A 20,844-nucleotide genomic window follows, 5' to 3' on the forward strand; every position below is an offset into this window, starting at 1 on the left:
TTGGCCATTTGATAGATAATCTTGAATCTCCCTGGAAGGACCTTCGGTTGACCTTCTTCCTTTTCCCCTTTCGATACTCAAGGGAGAAGAAGCTGCTGGTCAGCTCGGAGGACTACGGGAGGGACCTCACTGGGGTGCAGAACCTGAGGAAGAAACACAAGCGCCTGGAAGCAGAATTGGCTGCGCACGAACCTGCAATCCAGGTAAGGAAGGTTGGGGAGGGGGAACGTCCTTTGAAAGGGCAAGGAGAGAGCGAGAATTCCATCTGGGAATGAAAATGTTACCTAAAATCACTGTGTGGTGAGTTAGGCAGCTAGGTAAATTTGAAGAAGGAAAGAGGGAGGGGAAGGGAGGGAGGAAGATGAGAGAGAGGAAGGGAAGGGAGGGAGGGAATAAGAGGAAGGAAAGGAGAGAGGGAGGGAGGAAGAGGCGGGAGAGATGGGAATGAGAAAGGGAGGGAGGTGGGAATGAGCGGAAGGGGAAGAAGGGAAGAAAGGAAGATGAGAGAGGGAAAGATGAAAGGAGGTGGGATTGAGAGGAAGGAAAGGGAGGGAGAGAAAGAAGGGAGGGAGGTGGGAATGAGTGAAAGGGGAAGAAGGAAAGGAAGATGAGAGGTAGAAGGACAGGAGGAGGGTGGGATTGAGAGGAAGGAAAGGAGGGAGGAAGAGGGAGGGAGGTAGGAAGGAAGGAAGATGAGAGAGGGGAGGGGAGAAGGAAGGAAAGGGAGGTAGGATAGGAAGGAAAGGGAGGGAGGAGGTGGGAAGGAAGGAAGAGGAGGAAGATAAGGAAGGAAGGGCGGATTGAGAAGAAGGAAATGAAGGAGGGAGGAAAGAAGGAGGGAGAGGAGGGAGGAGGTGGGAAGGAAGAGGAGGGTGAGAAGGGAGGGAGATGGGATTGAGAGGAAGGGGAAGAAGGGAAGGAAGGAAGATGAGAGAAGGAAAGATGGGAGGAAGGTGGGATTGAGAAGAAGGAAAGGAGGGAGGGAGGGAGGAAAGAAGGAAGGAAGAGGGGGGAGGGAGGGAGGAAGGAAGGAAGGAAGCCTAGAGCCTAGGCCTATCTTGGTAATCTGTTCCACTTTGTAAAACTGGAAATTTTAGATATCCATGGAGGGAAATTTTATCTTGGAGGACAGAAACGTTGGGCCAAAGTCTGTGCTAGATGAAAGATGTCCCACTGAACTTTTGCCTTTCGCAAGGGCTGCCCCGACATTCCCCAGCCTGAGGTTTTGGACCTCATTCCAATGAATCCCGGTTGATCTTCTTTTATTTTTTGCTTTGAAATCTCTTCAAAGTCCTTACAGTCTTGAGCGTGGCAGACAAAGTTATTTAGGTGCATCACAGAGTGTTAAAATGAAGAAAAGTTAAACCTGGAAGCCACCATTCAGCCAGGGGGGGGGGGGGGGAGCAGAATTGACTCTGTTTAGCGCTGCTGCAACGTGCGATTGTGTTTCTTGGGCAGGGCGTGCTGGACACAGGCAAGAAGTTGTCCGATGACAACACAATTGGAAAAGAGGAAATCCAGCAGCGATTGGCTCAGTTTGTGGAACACTGGCAAGAGCTAAAGCGGCTGGCAGCTGCACGGTAAGGACCCAGATGTTGGCAGCCTTCTTGAACTAAGACCCAAATGGCACCGTGGCAGAATTTGTAAAGGCAAGACGTCGCAAAGGTGGCCTCGAGGTGGAGCTCTCGCTTCACAATCAGGAGGCTGAGTTCAATCCTAGGTGGAGGCTGATATTTCTCTTTCTGGGGACAGGATTTATCTGCTGGGGGGGAAAAACTCCGCATTGGCGAACAGGAAGGGCATCTGGCCAGTAACCCCCCAGCTCCATTCAGTTGCCTAGGCTCCACCCCACAAGGGATTATGGGGTCATTAAACAACAATAACAAAAAAGAAGCAGCAAAAGGAAGGACCAGTAAGCCAGTGATGGGTTCCAGATCCTGTCGCAACTGGTACACTGCACGCATGCGCACCCACCGCCCTGCGATGCTCCAGCTGCTCGGCGGAATTCGCAGAGGCACCGTACACCGTGTGTGCGCAAATGGCCCGGTTGGCTTAAACACAGATAAGGAACGCAGGCGGGAGGAGAGGTTCTCCAAAACACCATTCCAGTATTGTGGCCGCTGTTCCCAGCTGCCACCGGTACGCCCGTACCGGGGCGTACCAGCCAGAAACCACCACTGCATTGAGCCCCACAGCCTTTGAAAACACCCAGGAAGGAAAAAGGCCCCGCCTTCCTTTTGATAGACAGGCTGAAGATGCATAATTAATATATACATAAATTAATGCATATTCATTTTCCCTGCCTCCTCCTCTTTCCAGTGGTCAGCGGCTCGAGGAGTCTCTCGAATATCAACAGTTTGTGGCCAACGTGGAAGAAGAGGAGGCCTGGATTAACGAGAAGATGACTCTGGTGGCCAGCGAGGACTACGGAGATACCCTGGCAGCCATACAGGTGAGCAAAGAAAGAGCGGGTTTATCAGGTGCCCAGGTGAGCATCATGTAGCGCTGTGATTGTTGATTTGAGCAGGGTGTCTCTGTCTCTGTCTGTGTGTGTTCCAGCATAACTCTGGAACGCCTGGGCTGCTGAAATGAAAAGGAATGAATTATATTTATAGTGTCAAATCACAGTACTTTTGACAGTGATAGGGTGCATTTTGGATTCAAGTTCGTGTATGTGTGTGTTTGTGTTTCTGTGTGTGTGTGTGTGTGTGTGTGATCCAGCATTACTTTGACTTGACACTATAGATATAATTCATTCCTTTTCCTATCTAATACAGGATTAGCGTAAATAAATTCCCCGGGGTTTTAACTAGTAATAAAATAAAATAAATAAAACAAATTAAAATAAAATAAAGTAAAATGATTAATAATTAAATAAAATGGTGAGTCTTCTGTAAAGTCAACCTGAACTTCATTCAGTGCCATGAATGAATACAGGTAGTTCCCCAACTTACAACAGCTCATTTAATGAGCATTCAAAGCAAAAGCAGCACTGGAAAAACGACTTACAAATGGTTTTTCATGCTTACGACCGTTGCAGCAATCCCATGGCCACTTGATCAGAATCCAGACACTTGGCAAGTCACTCCTATTTATGACAGTCGAAGCATCCTGGGTGGGGGTGTGTGTCACGTGATAACTCTTTTGAGACCTGACAAGCCATGTCGATGGGAAAGCTGTATTAGCTTAACAGCCAACTTAACAGCAGAGATTCACTTAACAACGGTGGCAAGAAAGGACGTAAAATGGGGCAGAACTCACGTAAAAATGTCTCACTTAACGACATAAATTTTGGGCTGAATTGTGTTCATAAGTTGAGGACTACCTATATAAATGCTATGAATGGATGCACAAAAAGTTTACAATTCTACTTCGCCCTTCTGGAAAGCGTTCGCTGCTATATACCGTATTTTTCGGAGTATAAGACGCAGCTCCCCCCCCCAAAAGAGCATGGAAATGATGGTGTGTCTTATACACAGAATATAGCCATTTTTGGCCTCCCGAAGCCCTGCCTCCGCATCACATTTTTGTGAAAAGTGGGGGTGTTTTTGCCTTCCCCCAGCCCAGCTGAAGCCTGCAGAGTGCTCCTGGAGACCAGGGAGGACAAAAACTTTTTTTTCTTACTTACCTCTTACTTAAATCTTGGTGCGTCTTATATACCAGTGCGTCTTGTAGTCCTAAAAAGACGGTAGCTGTTCTTCTCCACGTGCTATGAAAAGCTATGACACCCAGCTTGCTTGTTGGTGGCCTGGTCCAATCTTGGTAACTGCCTTCTTGGTAACTCCCACGCCTCCGTAGGAGTCTGAATCTGCGGGGGAAGATGAGCTGGAACAAGAACTGACAGCGAGTGAGAGGGGCAGCTCCATTGGCCTTGGAGGAAACTGGGGTAGAGTCAGTCCAGGCAAGGCTTTTGCAGAATTAGTAAGGCCTGCAGGCAGGGAGGAACAGAGGCAGGATGAAAATGAGAGACAAGAGCTCAGGCGAGGAGCAAGAACCTCCCACTCTTGATCCAAGAGCTCAGAGAGTGCAGAGAAGGCATGAACAGTTCAACCTAAGCTTCCTGAACTCTTTGATTTGCCTTTGTTTTGCCAAATACATTTGGGATTTATTGCTGCGCAGCCTTGGTGCAGGCAGTGCTAGGCTGGATTAATTTCAGCTAGAGGCTGCTTGAAGTTTTTTAGGGGATTTTTTCTCACTCTGCTCAGGGAACGTGGGGGGCATTTTAGGGAGATTTGGAGCAATAAAGGGACAATTTGAATTGCCAGCTGTGAGGCATTTAGCCTCACAGCTGGCAATCCCTTGAGACTGGCAAAAATGCATCCGAACAAATCCAAACTGTTGGAAATGTAAACAAAGTTCTTTGATGCATGGTGGTTATGCCCAAAAGCAAAAAAATATTGGACTAAAATGCAAAAATGGTTACAGGAAATGACAAACACCCGAACAGAGAGTTCAAAGCAGAATTGTTCCTTCTGGGGATTATTAAGGGAAAATATACGAAAGAGATAAAATACTTAATTTTGCACATAATTACAGCAGCGAAAATAGCCCTCGCACAATGCTGGAAGAGTGATACTATGCCGACAGACTTGTTTGATAAAAATCAAAAGATTCTTGATTGTGCAGAGATGGATCAACTCATACTGGAGTTAAGGGACAAGGAAGACTCAGAATAGTATATGGTTTGGGAAAACTGGTATCCACAGATAAATAATAGGAACATGAAATGTACAGCTTAGAAGCCTAGATGTATAGATATAGGAATAATTAGCAACGTATTTTAATAGTAAATGGTTATGTTAGTACTGTCAAAAAGGATTGTGACTTATACAAAATTATTTTTAAAGGTATTTTATTTAATGTTATAAATCCTCAGTAAAGTTTTTTTTCCCTTCAAAAAGAAAAAAGAACTGCCGGCTGTTTGTGCTACCTGTGTGCCGTTGCCCTGAGTCCTCACCCCTTCCTTCCTATCATCGTAGGGTCTGTTGAAGAAACACGAAGCATTTGAGTCCGATTTCACCGTGCATAAGGACCGGGTGAACGACGTCTGTGCCAACGGCGAGGACCTGATCAAGAAGGTGAGAGGAACTTGAGAGGACCTGGACAGGCTCACCATCCCTGGTCCTTGACACTCCAAGATAAGGCCCGGGGGCCGTTCAATTTGCTTCTGCTAAGATCAGAGAGGACCCTTGTAGCTGGAAGTCTATGGAGATTCTCCATCTTCCAGGTTGCCCCAAAGGTGCTTTTTTCAAGAGGCATCTGGACTTCCTTGGTTTTTTTCCCCACAAGATGTTTAGCTTCCTGTTCTGACCTCCCTCGTCCCACACCAACACACATTCCAAGCCAGAGATACTTTCCGGAATTTATTAACAGACAGACAGGTCCTTGGCAGCAAGCCGGCACAGATAAGCCGTGGCAGTAATCCAACACAGATAAGTCTTGGCAGCAATCCAGCCTGCCAAGCTCACAATTCTATTCTCCAACATTAGTTCCTGTGTTGACTTCTGCAAGAGGGGTGTGTGTACAAGCAGTCTTTTTATAGTCTGGAGAGGAGCCTAATGACCACCAGCTGAGTGCAATTACCTCCTGTACTTGCGCAACTGTTCCTGATGCCTATTAGCTCTTCAGTGCCAGGCATCCAGGAACAACTCACTACTGGCGTCCGGATCACTCTCCCTTGTCTCCTCCCCACTGGTCCAAGGCTCAGGCGCCTCCCAGCCTCTCTGTGCCCTGCTCGGAGTCGGAACCCTGTCCAGGGTCCTCCACATCCTCCAGAGCCGACTCATAGGGCCCCTCGCTGTTGGAGTCTGGTGGCAGCTCCAACAGCTCCTGCTGGGCCACAACAGCTTCCCATCCAAGAAGCTTCTTCTTCGGAAACGTCTTATGAAAGAAAAGCAAGAAGCCCAGTCATGCCTCTTGAAAAAGCACCTTTGTGGTTGGAAGCTTCCCACTTAAAGATGTTATCTCGCTGGGTGATGAAACGTGTCTAAGAAAACAACCAAGCTCAGAGAAACACTATGGACCCTATAGTCGTTCTCCTCCTTCTCCACTCTTCCTCTTCCAGTCCACAAACTCCATTCCCTTCTAGCACTGATGATGTTACCTATTTGGGTAATGAAACATCTGCAAGAAAATAACCAAGTTCAGAGAGCACCAAAGACCCCACAGTCTTCCTTCTCCTCCTTCTCTTCACAAGCTCCATTCCCTTCTAGCACAGAGGATGTTACTGTTGTGGCCCGCTAGCAGAGCTGGCAGCAGATTCGGACAGTGAGGCGGTTGGGGAGGAAGATAGGCCAGTCCTGGAGTCTGGGGAAGGCTCTGAGGAGGGCTCTGTGTCGGAGGCAGAGAGGGGGCCAGGGCCGTCTGACAGTTATCAGCTGCCTTCAGAGTCGGAGATCAGTGAGGCAGAAGAACAGCTGGAGCCTGTTCCCAGTGTGCGCATGCACAGAGCTGCCAGATGAAGGGAACAGCTAAAGAACAGGGTTCGACGGGAGTAAGGCCACAGGTGAATGGCCCCTCCCAGAGGAAATAAAAGAGGAGCGAAAGGGGAGTGGAGTTTGCAGGAGGAAATTAGTTCATTTAATTGGTTTGTGACACTCCGAGGCTCCTTGCCAAGTTTTGCAGATATTGGCCTGGCAGTTCTCCAAGCCAGATAAGGTCTGTGACTGTAAATCCTCCGTGGAAAGACTTTGCTGGATGCGAATGAGAAGAATTCACAGTAAATTAATAAAAGGGGTTTTTGTTGGGACAAGGAGTTTGTTTCAGGCTTTCAGGGAGCCTCTTTGGGAAATAAAATGTCTCCAAGAAAACAACCAAGGTCAGAGAACACTAAGCATCCCATAGTCGTCATAGTCGTCCTCCTCCTCCCAAACCCCATTCCCTTCTAGCACTGATGAAATTACCTAGTTGGGTCATGAAACGTCTGCAAACTCAAGGGAGCACCAAGAAATCAATGCATCCCACTTCCTGGCCAAATCATGTAGACTTTTTCTTCACCTCCCCATTTCTACACTGCCAAATCTAACATTTATTTATTTTAACTGGGTACCACTTATCTTTCTGGGTGAAGGATTTCCACCAGGTCTGGAGAGCTGCCCATTGGCCACAAGTAACGGGCTGCTTTTCTCTTCCTTTTCCTCCAGAACAATCACCACGAGGAGAACATCACCGCCAAGATGAAGAGCCTGAAGGGCAAAGTGTCCGATCTGGAGAGGGCAGCCTCTCAGAGGAAGGCCAAGTTGGATGAGAACTCTGCCTTCCTCCAGTTCAATTGGAAAGCTGATGTGGTTGAATCCTGGATAGGTAACCATGGAAGGGAGGGAGGGCCATGCTACGAAAACGGACAGGGAGACTTGAGTGAAGGGTGGGAATGCTTAGAAATCCCAATGGGGCTAGATAGATGATGGATGGAATAATGGAAGGAAGATAGATAGATGATAGAGAGATAGAGAGATAGAGATAGATAATGGATGGAATAATGGTAGATAGATAGATAGAGAGAGAGAGAGAGAATAATGGAAGGAAAATAGATAGATAGATGATAGATTGATAGATGATTGATAGATAGATAGATAGATAGATAGATAGATAGATAGATAGATAGATAGATAGATTAAAAAAAATTATTGGCACCTAGCTCGAAAGCAGGAGAACATGAGTTCTAGTTCCACTTATCCTATAACTATTATATTTTAACTTACTCTTATTTTAAATTGTTTGTATAGAATTTTATTGGTGATATGTGTTTCAACCTTGTGCTTTGATATGGCCTATAGGCTAATCAATGAAGCTATTATCTAATCTTATTAGATAATAGTCTAATAATTAGTCAAGAGCCAAGGTGGCGCAGTGGTTAAATGCAGCACTGCAGGCTACTTCAGCTGACTGCAGTTCAGCAGTTCGGCTGTTCAAATCCCACCAGGCTCAAGGTTGACTCAGCCTTCCATCCTTCCGAGGTAGGTAAAATGAGGACCCAGATTGTTGTTGGGGGCAATATGCTGACTCTGTAAACCGCTTAGAGAGGGCTGAAAGCCCTATGAAGCGGTATATAAGTCTAACTTGCTATTGCTATTGCTATTGCTTATAATCTAATCTAGTTCCACATTAGCCAAGAAAGCCAGCTGGGTGACTTTGGGCCCAATCTCCAGGCAATGGTGAATTCCAGTCTCACCTTAGCCATGGTCCCAATCGCCAGGCGATGGTGAATTCTAGTCTCACCTCAATCATAAAAGGGCAACTTTGGGCCAGTCCCCCTCTCTCAGCCTAACCCACGTCACCAGCTGGCTGTTGTGGAGAAACTAGGTGGAGGAAGGTGTGCTGGAGATGTTCACCCCCTTGAATTTTTTATGTAAAAAATAAAAGAGGGATACAAATAAACCAAGGACAAATCTCCTAGGTGAGAAAGAAAACAGCCTCAAGACAGATGACTACGGGCGAGACCTCTCCTCCGTGCAGACTCTTCTCACCAAACAGGTGCGTGGCCGCGAAGGGAAGGGGATATTTTTGCTGAAGGCTGTAACAAGCAAGAAGGACTGCAGCCTTCTTTTCCTTTGGGTCTTTGGCCTGCCACACTTTCTATTATTCTACTATGCCTTTTCTATTGTGGGAAAATGGGAGGGGTTAGATACTATGTAGCTATAACAACATTCTTTCTAGAAAGCCAAGGTCATCCTTTGTCTCTGCACCTCTGCACCTGACCGGAACTGGATGGGTGGAAGCTGCCAGCATGGCAGTGGAAGATTGGACCTTGGGATGGACTTATGGGTGTGGGGGCAGGATCTTGAACTTCCAACTGAGTGGGAAACCGGGAAGCTTTCAGATTCGGGTTTTCCCAGATGTGCCAACATGTCTTCATAAATTGGAATTTTAACAATATTGGACTCTGATTTACTTTTGGATGCTATTTGGAACCCTGTTTCTTTCCGTACTCCAAAGTCTTAACCTTCCAACTCTCCTTGCAGGAAACCTTTGACGCTGGGCTCCACGCCTTTGCCCAGGAAGGCATCGCCAACATCACCACCCTGAAGGACCAGCTGCTGGCCGCCAAGCATATCCAGTCGAAGGCCATTGAGGCTCGCCACGCCTCGCTCATGAAACGCTGGAACCAGCTGCTGGCTAACTCAGCTGCCCGGAAGAAAAAACTCTTGGAGGCCCAAGAACATTTCAGAAAGGTGAGAAAAGGCATCAGGCACCTCCCGAATCGGCTATTTGGCTTTGCCCAAGAAGAAATCCCCGTTAGCCAGGGAAGAGTGGGCAAAAGACTTGGGGCAGCCAAATTTAAGGGCTTCGAGATTAATCCATCAGAATAGCACTGGAAGGGACCTGGAGGTCTTCTAGCCCAACCCTCTCCTCAAGCAGGAGACCCTACACCATTCCAGTCAAAGGGGCTGTCCAATTTCTTCTTCAAAACCTTCAAACCTTCTGGAGGCTGCTCCACTGGTTAATTGTCCTCCCTGCTAGAAAGTTTCTCTTTAATTCCAGGCTGCTTCTCTCCTTGGTTAGCTTCCCTCCATTGTTCCTCGTCCTGCCTTCTGGTGCTTTGGAGAATAGGTTGACCTCTCCTCTTCTTTGGGGCAGCCCCTCAAGTACTGGAAGACTGCTATCCTGTCCCTCATAGCCCTTCTTTTTCTCTAGACGGGCCAGACCCAAATCCTGCAAGTGTCCTTCATATGTTTTTGTCTCCAGAGCTTTTACTGCTTCAAAGCCTCAGGATAATTCTAAACCTCCATCTCCTGTTTTCTGGCCACATACTCACAACAACATCCTTTTAATTGTGTAAAAATACGGAAATTAATAACATGAATTATTTTGGATTCATCAGAAGGAAGCCCTCCCCTCCCTTCCCTTGAGTTCAGCTACTTAAATCCTGCCTATGTTACAGCACACGTATGTGTATCTTGGAGGATTGCGTGGGTCAGAACCAGGGGTGGGATTCAGCCATTTCGGACCTGTTCAGGTGAACCAACTGATAATTTTACATCTGGTTCGCCGAACCTGTAGTTGCAAGGACTGGCTGGCCACGCCTATCCCTCCCCTCCCAGGAGTCTCCACACGGCCCATTTTGGATGCCAAGTAAGTGCAGGTCCTGTATGATGGCTCTGGGAGAGGGAAAAATGGGCCTTCCGGAAGTTTGGGGGAGGCCATTTTCACCCTCCCGGAGGCTTGAAGAAAGCCTCCGGAGCCTGGGGAAGGAGAAAACGCACACACACCCCTTGCTGGGATGCAAGAGGCCAAGTAGGCCACCTCCACCATGGCCACGCCCACCCAGCAACTGAGCAGAGAACCGGTTGCTAAAATTTTTGATCTCCCCCTGGTCAGAACTCTCTTTAATCTTAATCTCTTTTTCTGTATCTTAATTGAGAGGATTTAGAACCCAGATTATCGAATAAAATCAGGGAATTGTTTCCGTGTTTAAATAAACTTTTGATCATTGGGTATTCTGCTTCTCCCTCATTTTTAAAGAGAGGGAGGGAGGGAGAGGGGGAGAGAGGGTTCAGTGCCTGGTATGCGGATATACAGAAAGCAGAGGAGAGGAGAACAGTGGAAATCTATGGGCCGGTCCTTGGGACGAAAAAGTCATTGCTGCTAGCAAAGCCTCACCCTAGCTCTGCGGATAAAAGGCAGGGTCGGAGATGAATAGTGGTTGTGTTTGGGGAGCTGGATCAAAACAGCTCCGTTCTGATCCTTGGTAGATGTTTGAGGGTTGTCCTCTTCTCTAGGTGGAGGATCTCTTCCTGACCTTCGCTAAGAAAGCTTCGGCCTTTAACAGCTGGTTTGAGAATGCGGAAGAGGACCTGACCGACCCCGTGCGCTGCAACTCGCTGGAAGAGATCAAGGCGCTGCGAGAAGCTCACGACGCCTTCCGGTCCTCACTCAGCTCGGCCCAGGCTGACTTCAACCAGCTGGCCGAGCTGGACCGCCAGATCAAGAGCTTCCGCGTGGCCTCCAACCCTTACACCTGGTTCACGATGGAAGCGCTGGAGGAGACCTGGAGGAACCTGCAGAAAATCATCAAGGTCATTCTTCCTTCCTTCCTCTCTTTCCTTCTTTCCTCTCTTTCTTTCCTTCCTCTCCTTCCTTCCTACATACCTATGTTTTTCCTTCCTTCCTCATTCCTTCCTTCCTCATTCCTTCCTTTCTGTCCTTCCCCTCCTTCCTTCCTCTCTCCTTCCTTCCTTAATACCTATTTATCTCCTTTCCTTCCTACCTACCTACCTTCCTTCCTTCCTTCCTTTCTCCTTCCTTCCTACCTTCCTTCCTTCTTTCATACCTATTTTTCTCCTTCCTTCCTTCCTTTCCTTCCTTCCTACCTTTCTCCTACCTACCTACCTACCCTACTTACCTACCTTTCTCTTTCCTATCTTTCTCCTTCCTTCCTACCTATTTACCTTCCTTCCTCTTCTTCCTTCGTACCTTCCTTTCTCCTTCCTCTCCTTCCTACCTTTCTCCTTCCTTCCTTCCTTCCTTCCTTCCTTCCTTCCTTCCTTCCTTCCTTCCTTCCTTCCATCCTTCCTCTTCTTCCTTCCTTTCTCCTTCCTTCCTTCCTTCCCTCCCTCCTTCCTTCCTTCCTTTGGCTTTTTCTTCAGAAACGTTAAGGTTGACCCCCGTGGCTTTGTTCTCCTTTTTCCAGGAACGCGAATTGGAGCTTCAGAAGGAGCAACGTCGGCAGGAGGAGAACGATAAACTGCGCCAGGAGTTCGCTCAGCACGCCAACGCTTTCCACCAGTGGATCCAGGAGACCAGGTGCTGCTTCCAGGGCTGCCTCGGCTTCACCTAGCCAGCCATGGCTTGTTGAATGAATGACGCTGGGTTTGCCCATCACACTGACCGGGCCTCCTTAAACCACGATTGACAGTGTCACATCTCCCTGCCCCTTCCCTGGGTGTTCCTTGGTCTCCGCTTCTCCTGGGGACAAACTTACGTCCTTAAGTCAGAAGTTTGCTGGTTTGTTTTCCTCCAAATTTAGCTCTTTGGTGATCATCTCCAGAACTTCCACAATGATTAGAGACACTTTTGAGGGGTTAAAACATCTCCTTTAGGTTTTTTTTCAGGCTGAATTGCCCAATCGATGCAGGTCGCCCTCAATGCTACAGTTCATTTAGCGACCACTCAAAAGTTACGATGGGGGGAAAAAACCTATGTTTTTCACACTTAAAATCATTGCAAGCATCCCCACAATCCCATGGTTCAAAAGTGAGATGCGTGGCAACCGACTCATACTTATGACGGCGGCAGTGTCCTAGGGTCAGGTGATTCCCCTTTTGCGGCCTCCTGACGAGCTGAGTCAGCGGATTCACTTAACAACCGGGTTAACAAACTGCAGAAAGGCAGTAGAAACGGGGCAACGTTCAATTAAATGGAAATCTCACTTAGCAACGGAAATGTTGGTTGTAGGTCGAGGACTACCTGTGAACAATACATTATCTGAGGGTTAAATAGGCTTGGAAATTGGGTGTCAGACCAAAGTCCCAAATTTGATGCTGGATTCAAATCAAACCAAGTTTATTACAGGCAAAGGCCAGAACAAATAACCATAGCTGTTTAGCAAGCCCTTTTGCTTTACAGCTCTTCTGGATTTTAGTCTTTAATGACTGTGGGCCTCACAGTTTAAGGATTGAGACTAGATGGCAGAGTTAGGCCATTTGTAACTGACAGATTGGATGCCAAATTGTGATTTTAATATACCGTATTTTTCGGGGTAAAAGACGCACCTTTTTTCTCCAGAAAAGAGGCTGAAAATCTGGGTGTGTCTTATACACGGAATACAGCATTTTTAGCCTACTGAAACCCTGCCTCCTTCACCAAAATGGCCGTGCAGAGGGTTTGGGAGGCTTGCAAGGTGCTCCTGGGGGCTGGGGAGGGCAAAAATGAGTAAAAAATGCCCCCCCCCCAAGCCTGTAGGAGCACTCTACAAGCCTCCCAAAGTTCTGCATGCCTCCCCCCCCTTTTTTTTTTTGCAAAAAAATGAGGCGTGCAGAGGGTTTGGGAGGCCTGCAAACTGCAAAAACTTTTTGAAAAATTTACCTCTTCAAAATCATGGCACGTCTTATACTCTGGTGCGTCTTACAGTCCGAAAAATACGGTAGATTTTTATCCTTCATTACCGTACTTTTTGCTCCCTAAGATGCACTTTTTTTGTCCCCCAAAAGTGGGTGGAAATGTCTGTCTGTCTTATGGAGCGAATGCTGCGTCACAGACTGGGTTGCAGAGAAAGCAATGGTGAATGGGTTTGGTAGTATTCTGGGAGGCCGATCTGGTGAGCCGCGGCGATAGAAACAGTAGCGAAGGCTCCAGCATTCCCCGGGAAAGATCGCAGACACAGAGGAGGCAGCAATAGCGCCGTTTCTGGTCAGCCGGCCCACTGATCTACGGGAGGCCAGGACCCAGCTGTCGCTCAGCTGACCGCCGGTGGGCGTAATGGGCGGAGCCCCGATGAGCCACGTCATAGGGCTGGGAGGCAGAGGCAGATTCTTTTCTTGTTTTCCTCCCCAAAAGCTATCTTATGACTTATGGAGCAAAACCATATGGTACTTTATTCTAGAACCGTGATGGTAAGCCTGTGGCACGCTTGCCAGAGGTGGCACACACAACCTTCTCCGTGGGCATGTACGCCATCGCCAGCTGCTCTTCTGGTTTTCAGCCTGCGCATGTTTTTCATTCCAACTGATCCTCGTGTGTGCCAGAAACTCCCAAGGCCAGGAAGCCGGCACATGGGCACCGGCAGTCTGGTCTCCAGGGCTCCAGCCCACACAAAGACCAGGTGGCCGGTGCCTGCATGCGCTACAGTCAGTGGGGCTTTAGTTTCTGGGGTTCCAGCATTTGCACGTGTGCACTTCAGTTTGGGCACTTGGTACCGAAAAGGTTCAGCATCCCTGTGCTAGAATTTTAAACTGGATATTCCCTGAGTGTTTCGATTTGTTCTAATCTCTGCGACAAACTTGATTTGATGCTGAGTTGTGACCTGTGCCTACTCTTACTGACATGCCTTCTTTTTGTTGTCTTCCCTCCTTGCTTGTCCTGTTTCCCTGGTTTTCTCCTGGGGCGCCCCAATCGAATCGTCACGCTCTACAGAACCTACCTGCTCGATGGGTGAGTATAAATTTCCCCATATCCCCCCCCCCCCCCCCAAACTGCTCTCGCTTCTTTGTGCCATTGCTGTGCTGGAGGCAACTGTGTTAGCCGAGTTCACCCACTTTGGGCATTGATGTCTGGACTCTCCAGGAGGCCCTTATCCGACATTTGGGGTTAGTTCACAGGCCCTGAGAATCCAAGACCCTCCTGTCCCCTCTCTGCACAGGCACACAGATGAGCTTTTCCTGTCCACCGTAGTGGCATCGTGTTTTCTGTTTGTTCCTTGTTGACCTGCTACCCTCAGCGCCAACATGGCAGCCTGAGCTCCCTTCCTCCAGTTTATGCCTCTTGATGAACTGAGGACATCAACCTCCCCAGGGGGACACCTGGTCTGGACTCTGCTGGTACACCCCAATGTTCCGACCTAGGCTTCCCAAAAGCACGAAGCCAACTCCTCATCCCAATAAAACCCCTTTTATTTAGGTTAAAGGGAATTCCCCTCCAGCAAAATCCCGACAAATAGTCTTTCAAGAGATTTCATAACTACAGACCTTTCTCAGGCTTGGAGAGCTGCCAGGCCTGATATCTTCCAAACTCCACGCTGTAGCAGCAATTACTTGGCAAGAAGTCAGGAACGGATCTTCACCCGAATGAATTGAACTAATGGTCTCCTGCAAACTCCACTCCCCTTTCGCTCCTCTTTGTTCCCTCTGGGAGGGACCATTCACTGTCCCCTGTGCCTTTACTCCCTTGTTCCTTAGCTGTTCCCTATGTCTGGCAGCTCTGCGCATGCGCACACTGGGAACAGGCTCCAGCTGTTCTTCTGCCCCACTGATGTCCAACTCCGAAGGCAGCTGATAACTGTTGGACGGTCCTGGCCCCCTCTCTGCCTCCGATGCAGAGACCTCGTCAGGGCCTTCCCCAGACTCCAGGACTGACCCAGGTTCCTCCCCAACACTGTCTGAATCTGCCACCAGCTCTGCTGGCTGCTGGCGTGCCACAAATCTGACATCTTGAGGAGGAACCCATAGCACCTGATTTCAGGGTTCATTTTCTGTCTCTCCGTTGTCCTGACCAGTTTAATTGTCACTCTGCTACGGGGGTGGGTGGGTTTTGACTCTTTTAAGTGATTTATTCCCTTTCTGCCACCATGGAAATAAAGACAGTGTAGCTCAGGGGTGTCAAACTCGATTTCATGGAAGGCCGCATCAGGGTTGTGTATGACCTCAGGGGTCTGGGGTTGCAGTGGCAGGCATGGATAGAATAGAATAACAGAGTTGGAAAGGACCTTGGAGGTCTTCTAGTCCAACCCACTGCTGAGGCAGAAAAAACTTACACCACTTCAGATAAATGATTATTCAACATCTTCTTAAAAACCTCCAGTGTTGGAGCATTCACAACTTCTGGAGGCAAGTAGTTCCACTGATTGATTGTTCTCACTGTCAGGAAATTTCTCTTTCCAAGTTGCTTCTCTCCTTGATCAGTTTCCACCCGTTGCTTCTTGTCCTGCCCTCAGGTGCTTTGGAGACTAGCTTGACTCCTTCTTCTTTGGGGCAGCCCCTCAAATACTGGAAGATTGCTATCATACCTCCACTTGTGTCCAGTGGGAGGAGGAGGGGCGCACCGCCTCTGATGGCCTGAGTGCTTCGCCGGTGAAAACGGGCTTCTGAGCTCCGTTTTCAGCTACGATGGCCTTCTGCAACCCTCTACCAGCAAAAACAGCTCAGGTGTCCACATGCGGCCCTTGTGAGCTCTTATTTTCACTGGTAGAGGTACCACGGGCTGGTTCTTTGCTGTTTCTATGACGGCCCTGCGGGCCAGATCTAAGCACCATATGGGCCGCATCCAACCCCGGGCCTTGAGTTTGACATCCCTGCCATAGTTCCTTGGGCTTCTGATGTTAAGGAGTTGGTCCTCCCTCCCCAGTGAGGTCACGAAAATGAAACACACACACACACACACACACACACACACAGACACCGTTCTCCTCTGTTTTGCATTTTGTGGTCTGGGACCTGCTTCTGATGCCCCAAAAGTTTGGCCTCTGGTGCTGATCGTGTTGAGCTGCTTCTCTTAGCAGTACAAACCACAATTTGTCCTCCAAGCCGGAATTCGGATGACAGAACTGGAGGAAACAGACGGGGAGAGTAGAAGAGTGCAGACTCAACCACCAAAGGGCCAAATTGTGACTTGGTTATTATATATACCTTTCTTGTTGTGTTCCTTGTTTTCTCCCACCCCCTCCTCCCCCCTTTCTCTTTCTCTCCCTCACACACCCACGAAAGAAAGAAAGTTGTGTCTGTCCCTTGAATCTTAATCGGCTGAGAGATAAAAGTTCAGCCTAGGCCCCTCTGCTACATGCATGCAGATAAGCCTTTAGCCCGTCCGGGCTCAAAGCAGCAGCTGCCAGGGCCAAGCAAAAGGACTCAGGATTCAGGGATGCTTGGGAGGATTGGCAGCGTGAACAGCCACGTCTGTCGTGGCTCATGAAAACAGCCGCATCCGTTTCAGAGTGGAAACCAGACCGCAGATTAAGTAGGAAACGACTGGCAAAGACCCTCTATCTGCTAGACAGAATTTGTGGGCGCATGAAGAGAAACGCCTTCAGGCTAACAGGTTGCCTGTTGTTGTTTTTTTTTTTAAAGAATAGGGTAAGATAAGATGGATAGGATAGGATAGAAAAGAATGTAAAATTCAGTGCAAAATAGAATAGAAAAAATGGAATAGGACACGAATGAAATGGAGTAGAAGAGAAGAATTCAGAATGGAAGAGAGTTCAGATGAGAATAGAATAGAATTCAGAATGGAATAGAATTCAGAAGAGAATAGAGAATAGAATTCAGAAGAGAATAGAGAATAGAATTCAGGAGAATAGAATAGAATATAGAATAGAATAGAATTCAGAAGAGAATAGAATTCAGAAGAGAATAGAATTCAGAATGGAATAGAATTCAGAAGAGAAGAGAAGAGAATAGAGAAAGGAATAGAATTCAGAAGAGAAGAGAATAGAATTCAGAATGGAATAAAATTCAGAAGAGAATAGAATTCAGAATGGAATAGAATTCAGAGGAGAATAGAATAGAATTCAGAAGAAAAGGGAAATTTAAGTGTTCACCAGAGCGATGGTGGTGGTGGGACTATATATATCTGGTTGTTTTGGTATGCAATGCTCTGTAGCAACGTCCTGAGGGGAGAATTTGAAATAGATTGTGTCTAAAAAAAAACAAAAAAACCACTTGAGTGTTGATCTTGGACAAGGGTTGTAAGCCACCTTTTCCCTTGTGTGGTGTTTGTGTGTGTGTGCTCCATGTTCTCCCGTCTCCTCTTTTGGAATTTCACACGGTTTCTTTCCTTTGAATAGCATAGCCTACCGTCGTGTCGTTCGCGTCTATCAGTATGAAGTTGGGGATGATCTGTCTGGAAGGTTTTTGTCCTTTTTTTCTTACCTCGCTGTGTTTTTTTTTTCTTTCGTTTTCTTTTTCTTTCGTTTTTAACTTGCACACTCCTAATTCCCCGAAGCTCGGCTTACCTTTTTCTTTCTTTCTTTCTTTCTTTCTTTTCTTTACTTTTTTTCTCGAACTAACCGATCACTACTGTGAAATGCCCTTGGCGGGAAGGAAGGCGGGCGGATTGTGGGAGGGGGGCTCCCCCCCTTTGAAACAGGCCACGTAACTGCTTTGTGATCACTTACCTGCCACACTGACGATGACACTTCCCTTCCCCCCCCTCCTTGCGAGCGAGACTCACCTGTGAAAAACCGAGCATCCCTTCTCTTAAGCACCCAGGAATTTTAATAACCCGTGCAAAACGAAAAGCCTGCCCCCTCCACGTTGCAGAAGGGCAGGTGAGCCTGCCAATTGATTTCCCCCAGCCGGATCCTCTCCACTTCATGGGGGCACCGAGAAAGTGAAGCTCGCCCACACAGTAGCCGAGATGTGTTTTTGTACGCACCGAGTGTCCGTTGTGGTTTTTCACCACGAATGTTTCAGGACAGGGCTCTTGATTTTCAAAGTGAACCAAAACTGGCTTGCCCTTGGGACTTCATCCATTTTGCCAAGTTTTGGGATTTAATCTGGATTTTGAGATGTCCCCCCTCCCCCTGCTAATTTTGCCTTTGGTTCGTTTCCAAAGTTTAAAAACCTAGTCATGTATTTATTTACTAGGTGTTTGGGGAGGAGGGAAAAATCCTTAAATTGCAGGAGAGCCAAACAAAAGATGGATCATTTTCGATCAAAAAGAGCCCCAAGGAAGCACAATCCTTAAATTGCAATACAGTAAGCCAAAAGATATAGGTGGCTCAACGGCTAAGACGCTGAGCTTGTCGATCAGAAAGGTCGGCAGTTCGACGGTTCGAATCCCTAGCGCTGCGTAACGGAGTGAGCTCCCATTACTTGTTCCAGCTTCTGCCAACCGAGCAGTTCGAAAGCAAGTAGAAAAATAGGAACCACCTTTGGTGGGAAGGTAACAGCGTTCCGTGCGCCTTCAGCATTGCGTCATGCTGGCCACATGACCACGGAGACGTCTTTGGACAGCGCTGGCTCTTGGGCTTTGAAACGGAGATGAGCAACGCCCCGTAGAGTCGGGAACGACTGGCACATATGTGCGAGGGGAACCTGTACCTTTAACAAAAGATGGATAATTTTTGATGAAAAATCCTTCAATTGCAGTAGAGTAACACAAAAGGTGGATCATTTTGGGTCACTTTAAAAAGAGCCCTGACCAGCTGCACCTCGGATCCTAAGGCGTTTTTGCTTTTTTTTCTTTGCTTGAAAAGATGCTGCCCTACCACCTGGGAGTGTGCAAACCGAGCCAGCTGTTTGTGCAAAGGTTTCCCATCCCCTATCACGCTGTGTATGCAAAGCCTCGCTCAAGCCTTGTGCCTCTCATTCACAAGCCCTCCACTCATCTCAAGCAATTTACTTGCGGCTTGTGTGTGTGTGTGTGTGTGTCAGGCTCCGGGGGGTGGGTGGGTGGGAAGGCTGCAGGAAACTGGCACTTTAGAATTTGCATGAATTTTATTTTCATTTTTTGCTGCCCTTAACTCAGGTTGGCGAAATGGGGCTTGAAATTAACCTAGGACTGGAAGAGACCTTGAAAGGTCTTCTAATCTAACCACCCTGGCTCAAAAATTCAGACCATAATTTGGTTCTGAAAAGGATATTTCCCCCTCCCCTGTCCTTGCAAGATAGACTGTTCCCAAAACCAAACTTTTATTCGTGTAGAGAGGAGCAATTAAAAAGGAGGAATGGGTTGTGTTGTTCTCGTTGCAAGATCGGGTTTCTAGATTGTGTGATGCATTTTATCTGCATGGATAAAAACACACACACACACACACACACACACACAATGTAGTGTGTGTAATCAGCGTCCACTTCTCCTAGAGGAGAATCCTGATGAAAAACTTATTATATATTATACCAAAATTTTGTGCCCAAACTATCATCATTTTTTAAACTATTTCTTCGTCCATTTTATGGTTTAATAAGTGTATATATATATGTGTGTGTGTGTGTGTGTGTGTGTGTGTGTGTGTGTGTGTGTGTGTGTGTGTGTTATATTTATGCTGATAAATAAATAAAGGGAGACTAGTATAGATCTATTTCAAGCTATTTAGCTCTCATCAGCTAGCCACACCCTTGTTGGGAATCGAACCTGTGCTCTATTGCCTCTCAGGCATATGTGTTAACCATTGAGCTACAAGGCTCGACTCCTTATCAGCCAACCAGGGTGAGAGGTATATATTTAAAGTCACAACCCCTGGTATGCCCAAATATGGGAGGAAGGTGATGAGCCGAAGACAGAGAGTGGAAGTGTGACCTTCCTCCCATATTTGGGCATACCAGGGGTTGTGACTTTATATATATATGTGTGTGTGTGTGTGTGTGTGTGTGTGTGTGTGTGTGTGTGTGTGTTTATTTGTGCTGATAAATAAATAAAGGGAGACTAGTATAGATCTATTTCAAGCTATTTAGCTCTCATCAGCTAGCCATACCCTTACTGGGATTTGAACCTGGGCTATATGGCATACTAGGCACACTAGGCAGAGATCTTAGCCATTAGGCCACAGGCTCTTATCCGTTATCAGCGAAGCCAGGGTGAAAGGTGTGTGTGTGTGTATATATATATATATATATATATATATATATATATATATATATATATATATATATATATATATATATATATATATACTTATTAAACCATAATATGGACGAAGAAATAGTTAAAAAAACGATGATAGTTTGGGCACAAAATTTCGGTTATAATATAGAACTGGAGAAATGGCAAAAGCTCTGGGACAGAAACTACCAATTGACTATGGCTTCGGCATAGAAAGAAATTTTTTATAAAATGTTTTACAGGTGGCATCTGTCCACTAAGTGCTGGAAATGCAGTCAGACGCCAGGTACCTATTCCCACATGTGGTGGATGTGTAGTAAAGCAAGAGAATACTGGGAGAAAATACAAAATTGGCTGGAAATGATAAACAGAACATTGAGTTGAAACCAGAAATATGTCTCCTAGGTACAGTAGTGGCCAAAATTGTGGAAATCTTTTGGGGAAAGTATTTTTGAGATTTGATGGTTAATAACACCACTTTTTTTTAGTAGTACCATAAAATTATATAACAATGGAAAGATCATTTAATCAAGAATGTAATGCAACAAAGCTTGTTCAATTATCTGTATTCTATGAAAAGTTATGTCAGAAGTCACCCAGCAATAAAAGCCCAGTTAATAGAAGCAATCATTCAATCTTGGTTTCACATTGTAA

At 46.9% G+C, this 20,844-nt stretch overlaps 1 protein-coding gene across 9 annotated transcripts in view; it reads left to right on the plus strand.

The window, feature by feature from the left end:
* The window catches only part of SPTAN1 (spectrin alpha, non-erythrocytic 1), a 100,404-nt gene that overhangs the window by 72,343 nt on the left and 7,217 nt on the right, over positions 1-20,844 (plus strand). For 5 of the 9 annotated variants that reach the window (XM_087704555.1, XM_087704556.1, XM_087704558.1 and 2 more), the window contains 11 exons: positions 83-203; positions 1,459-1,580; positions 2,320-2,452; positions 4,980-5,078; positions 7,143-7,302; positions 8,396-8,472; positions 8,961-9,170; positions 10,719-11,015; positions 11,630-11,742; positions 14,071-14,088; positions 17,432-17,494. In XM_087704555.1, coding sequence (XP_087560681.1) covers positions 83-203; positions 1,459-1,580; positions 2,320-2,452; positions 4,980-5,078; positions 7,143-7,302; positions 8,396-8,472; positions 8,961-9,170; positions 10,719-11,015; positions 11,630-11,742; positions 14,071-14,088; positions 17,432-17,494 — 1,413 coding nt within the window. The remainder of the gene's footprint in view (positions 1-82; positions 204-1,458; positions 1,581-2,319; positions 2,453-4,979; positions 5,079-7,142; positions 7,303-8,395; positions 8,473-8,960; positions 9,171-10,718; positions 11,016-11,629; positions 11,743-14,070; positions 14,089-17,431; positions 17,495-20,844) is intronic. The other 4 variants (XM_087704559.1, XM_087704561.1, XM_087704562.1 and 1 more) reach the window with 1 other exon arrangement.

The sequence above is a fragment of the Thamnophis sirtalis genome, unplaced genomic scaffold, assembly GCF_051295495.1.
Source record: "Thamnophis sirtalis isolate CommonGarterSnake01/CBP01778 unplaced genomic scaffold, rThaSir2_p1.2 scaffold_2, whole genome shotgun sequence".
NCBI classification, from domain to species: domain Eukaryota; kingdom Metazoa; phylum Chordata; class Lepidosauria; order Squamata; family Natricidae; genus Thamnophis; species Thamnophis sirtalis.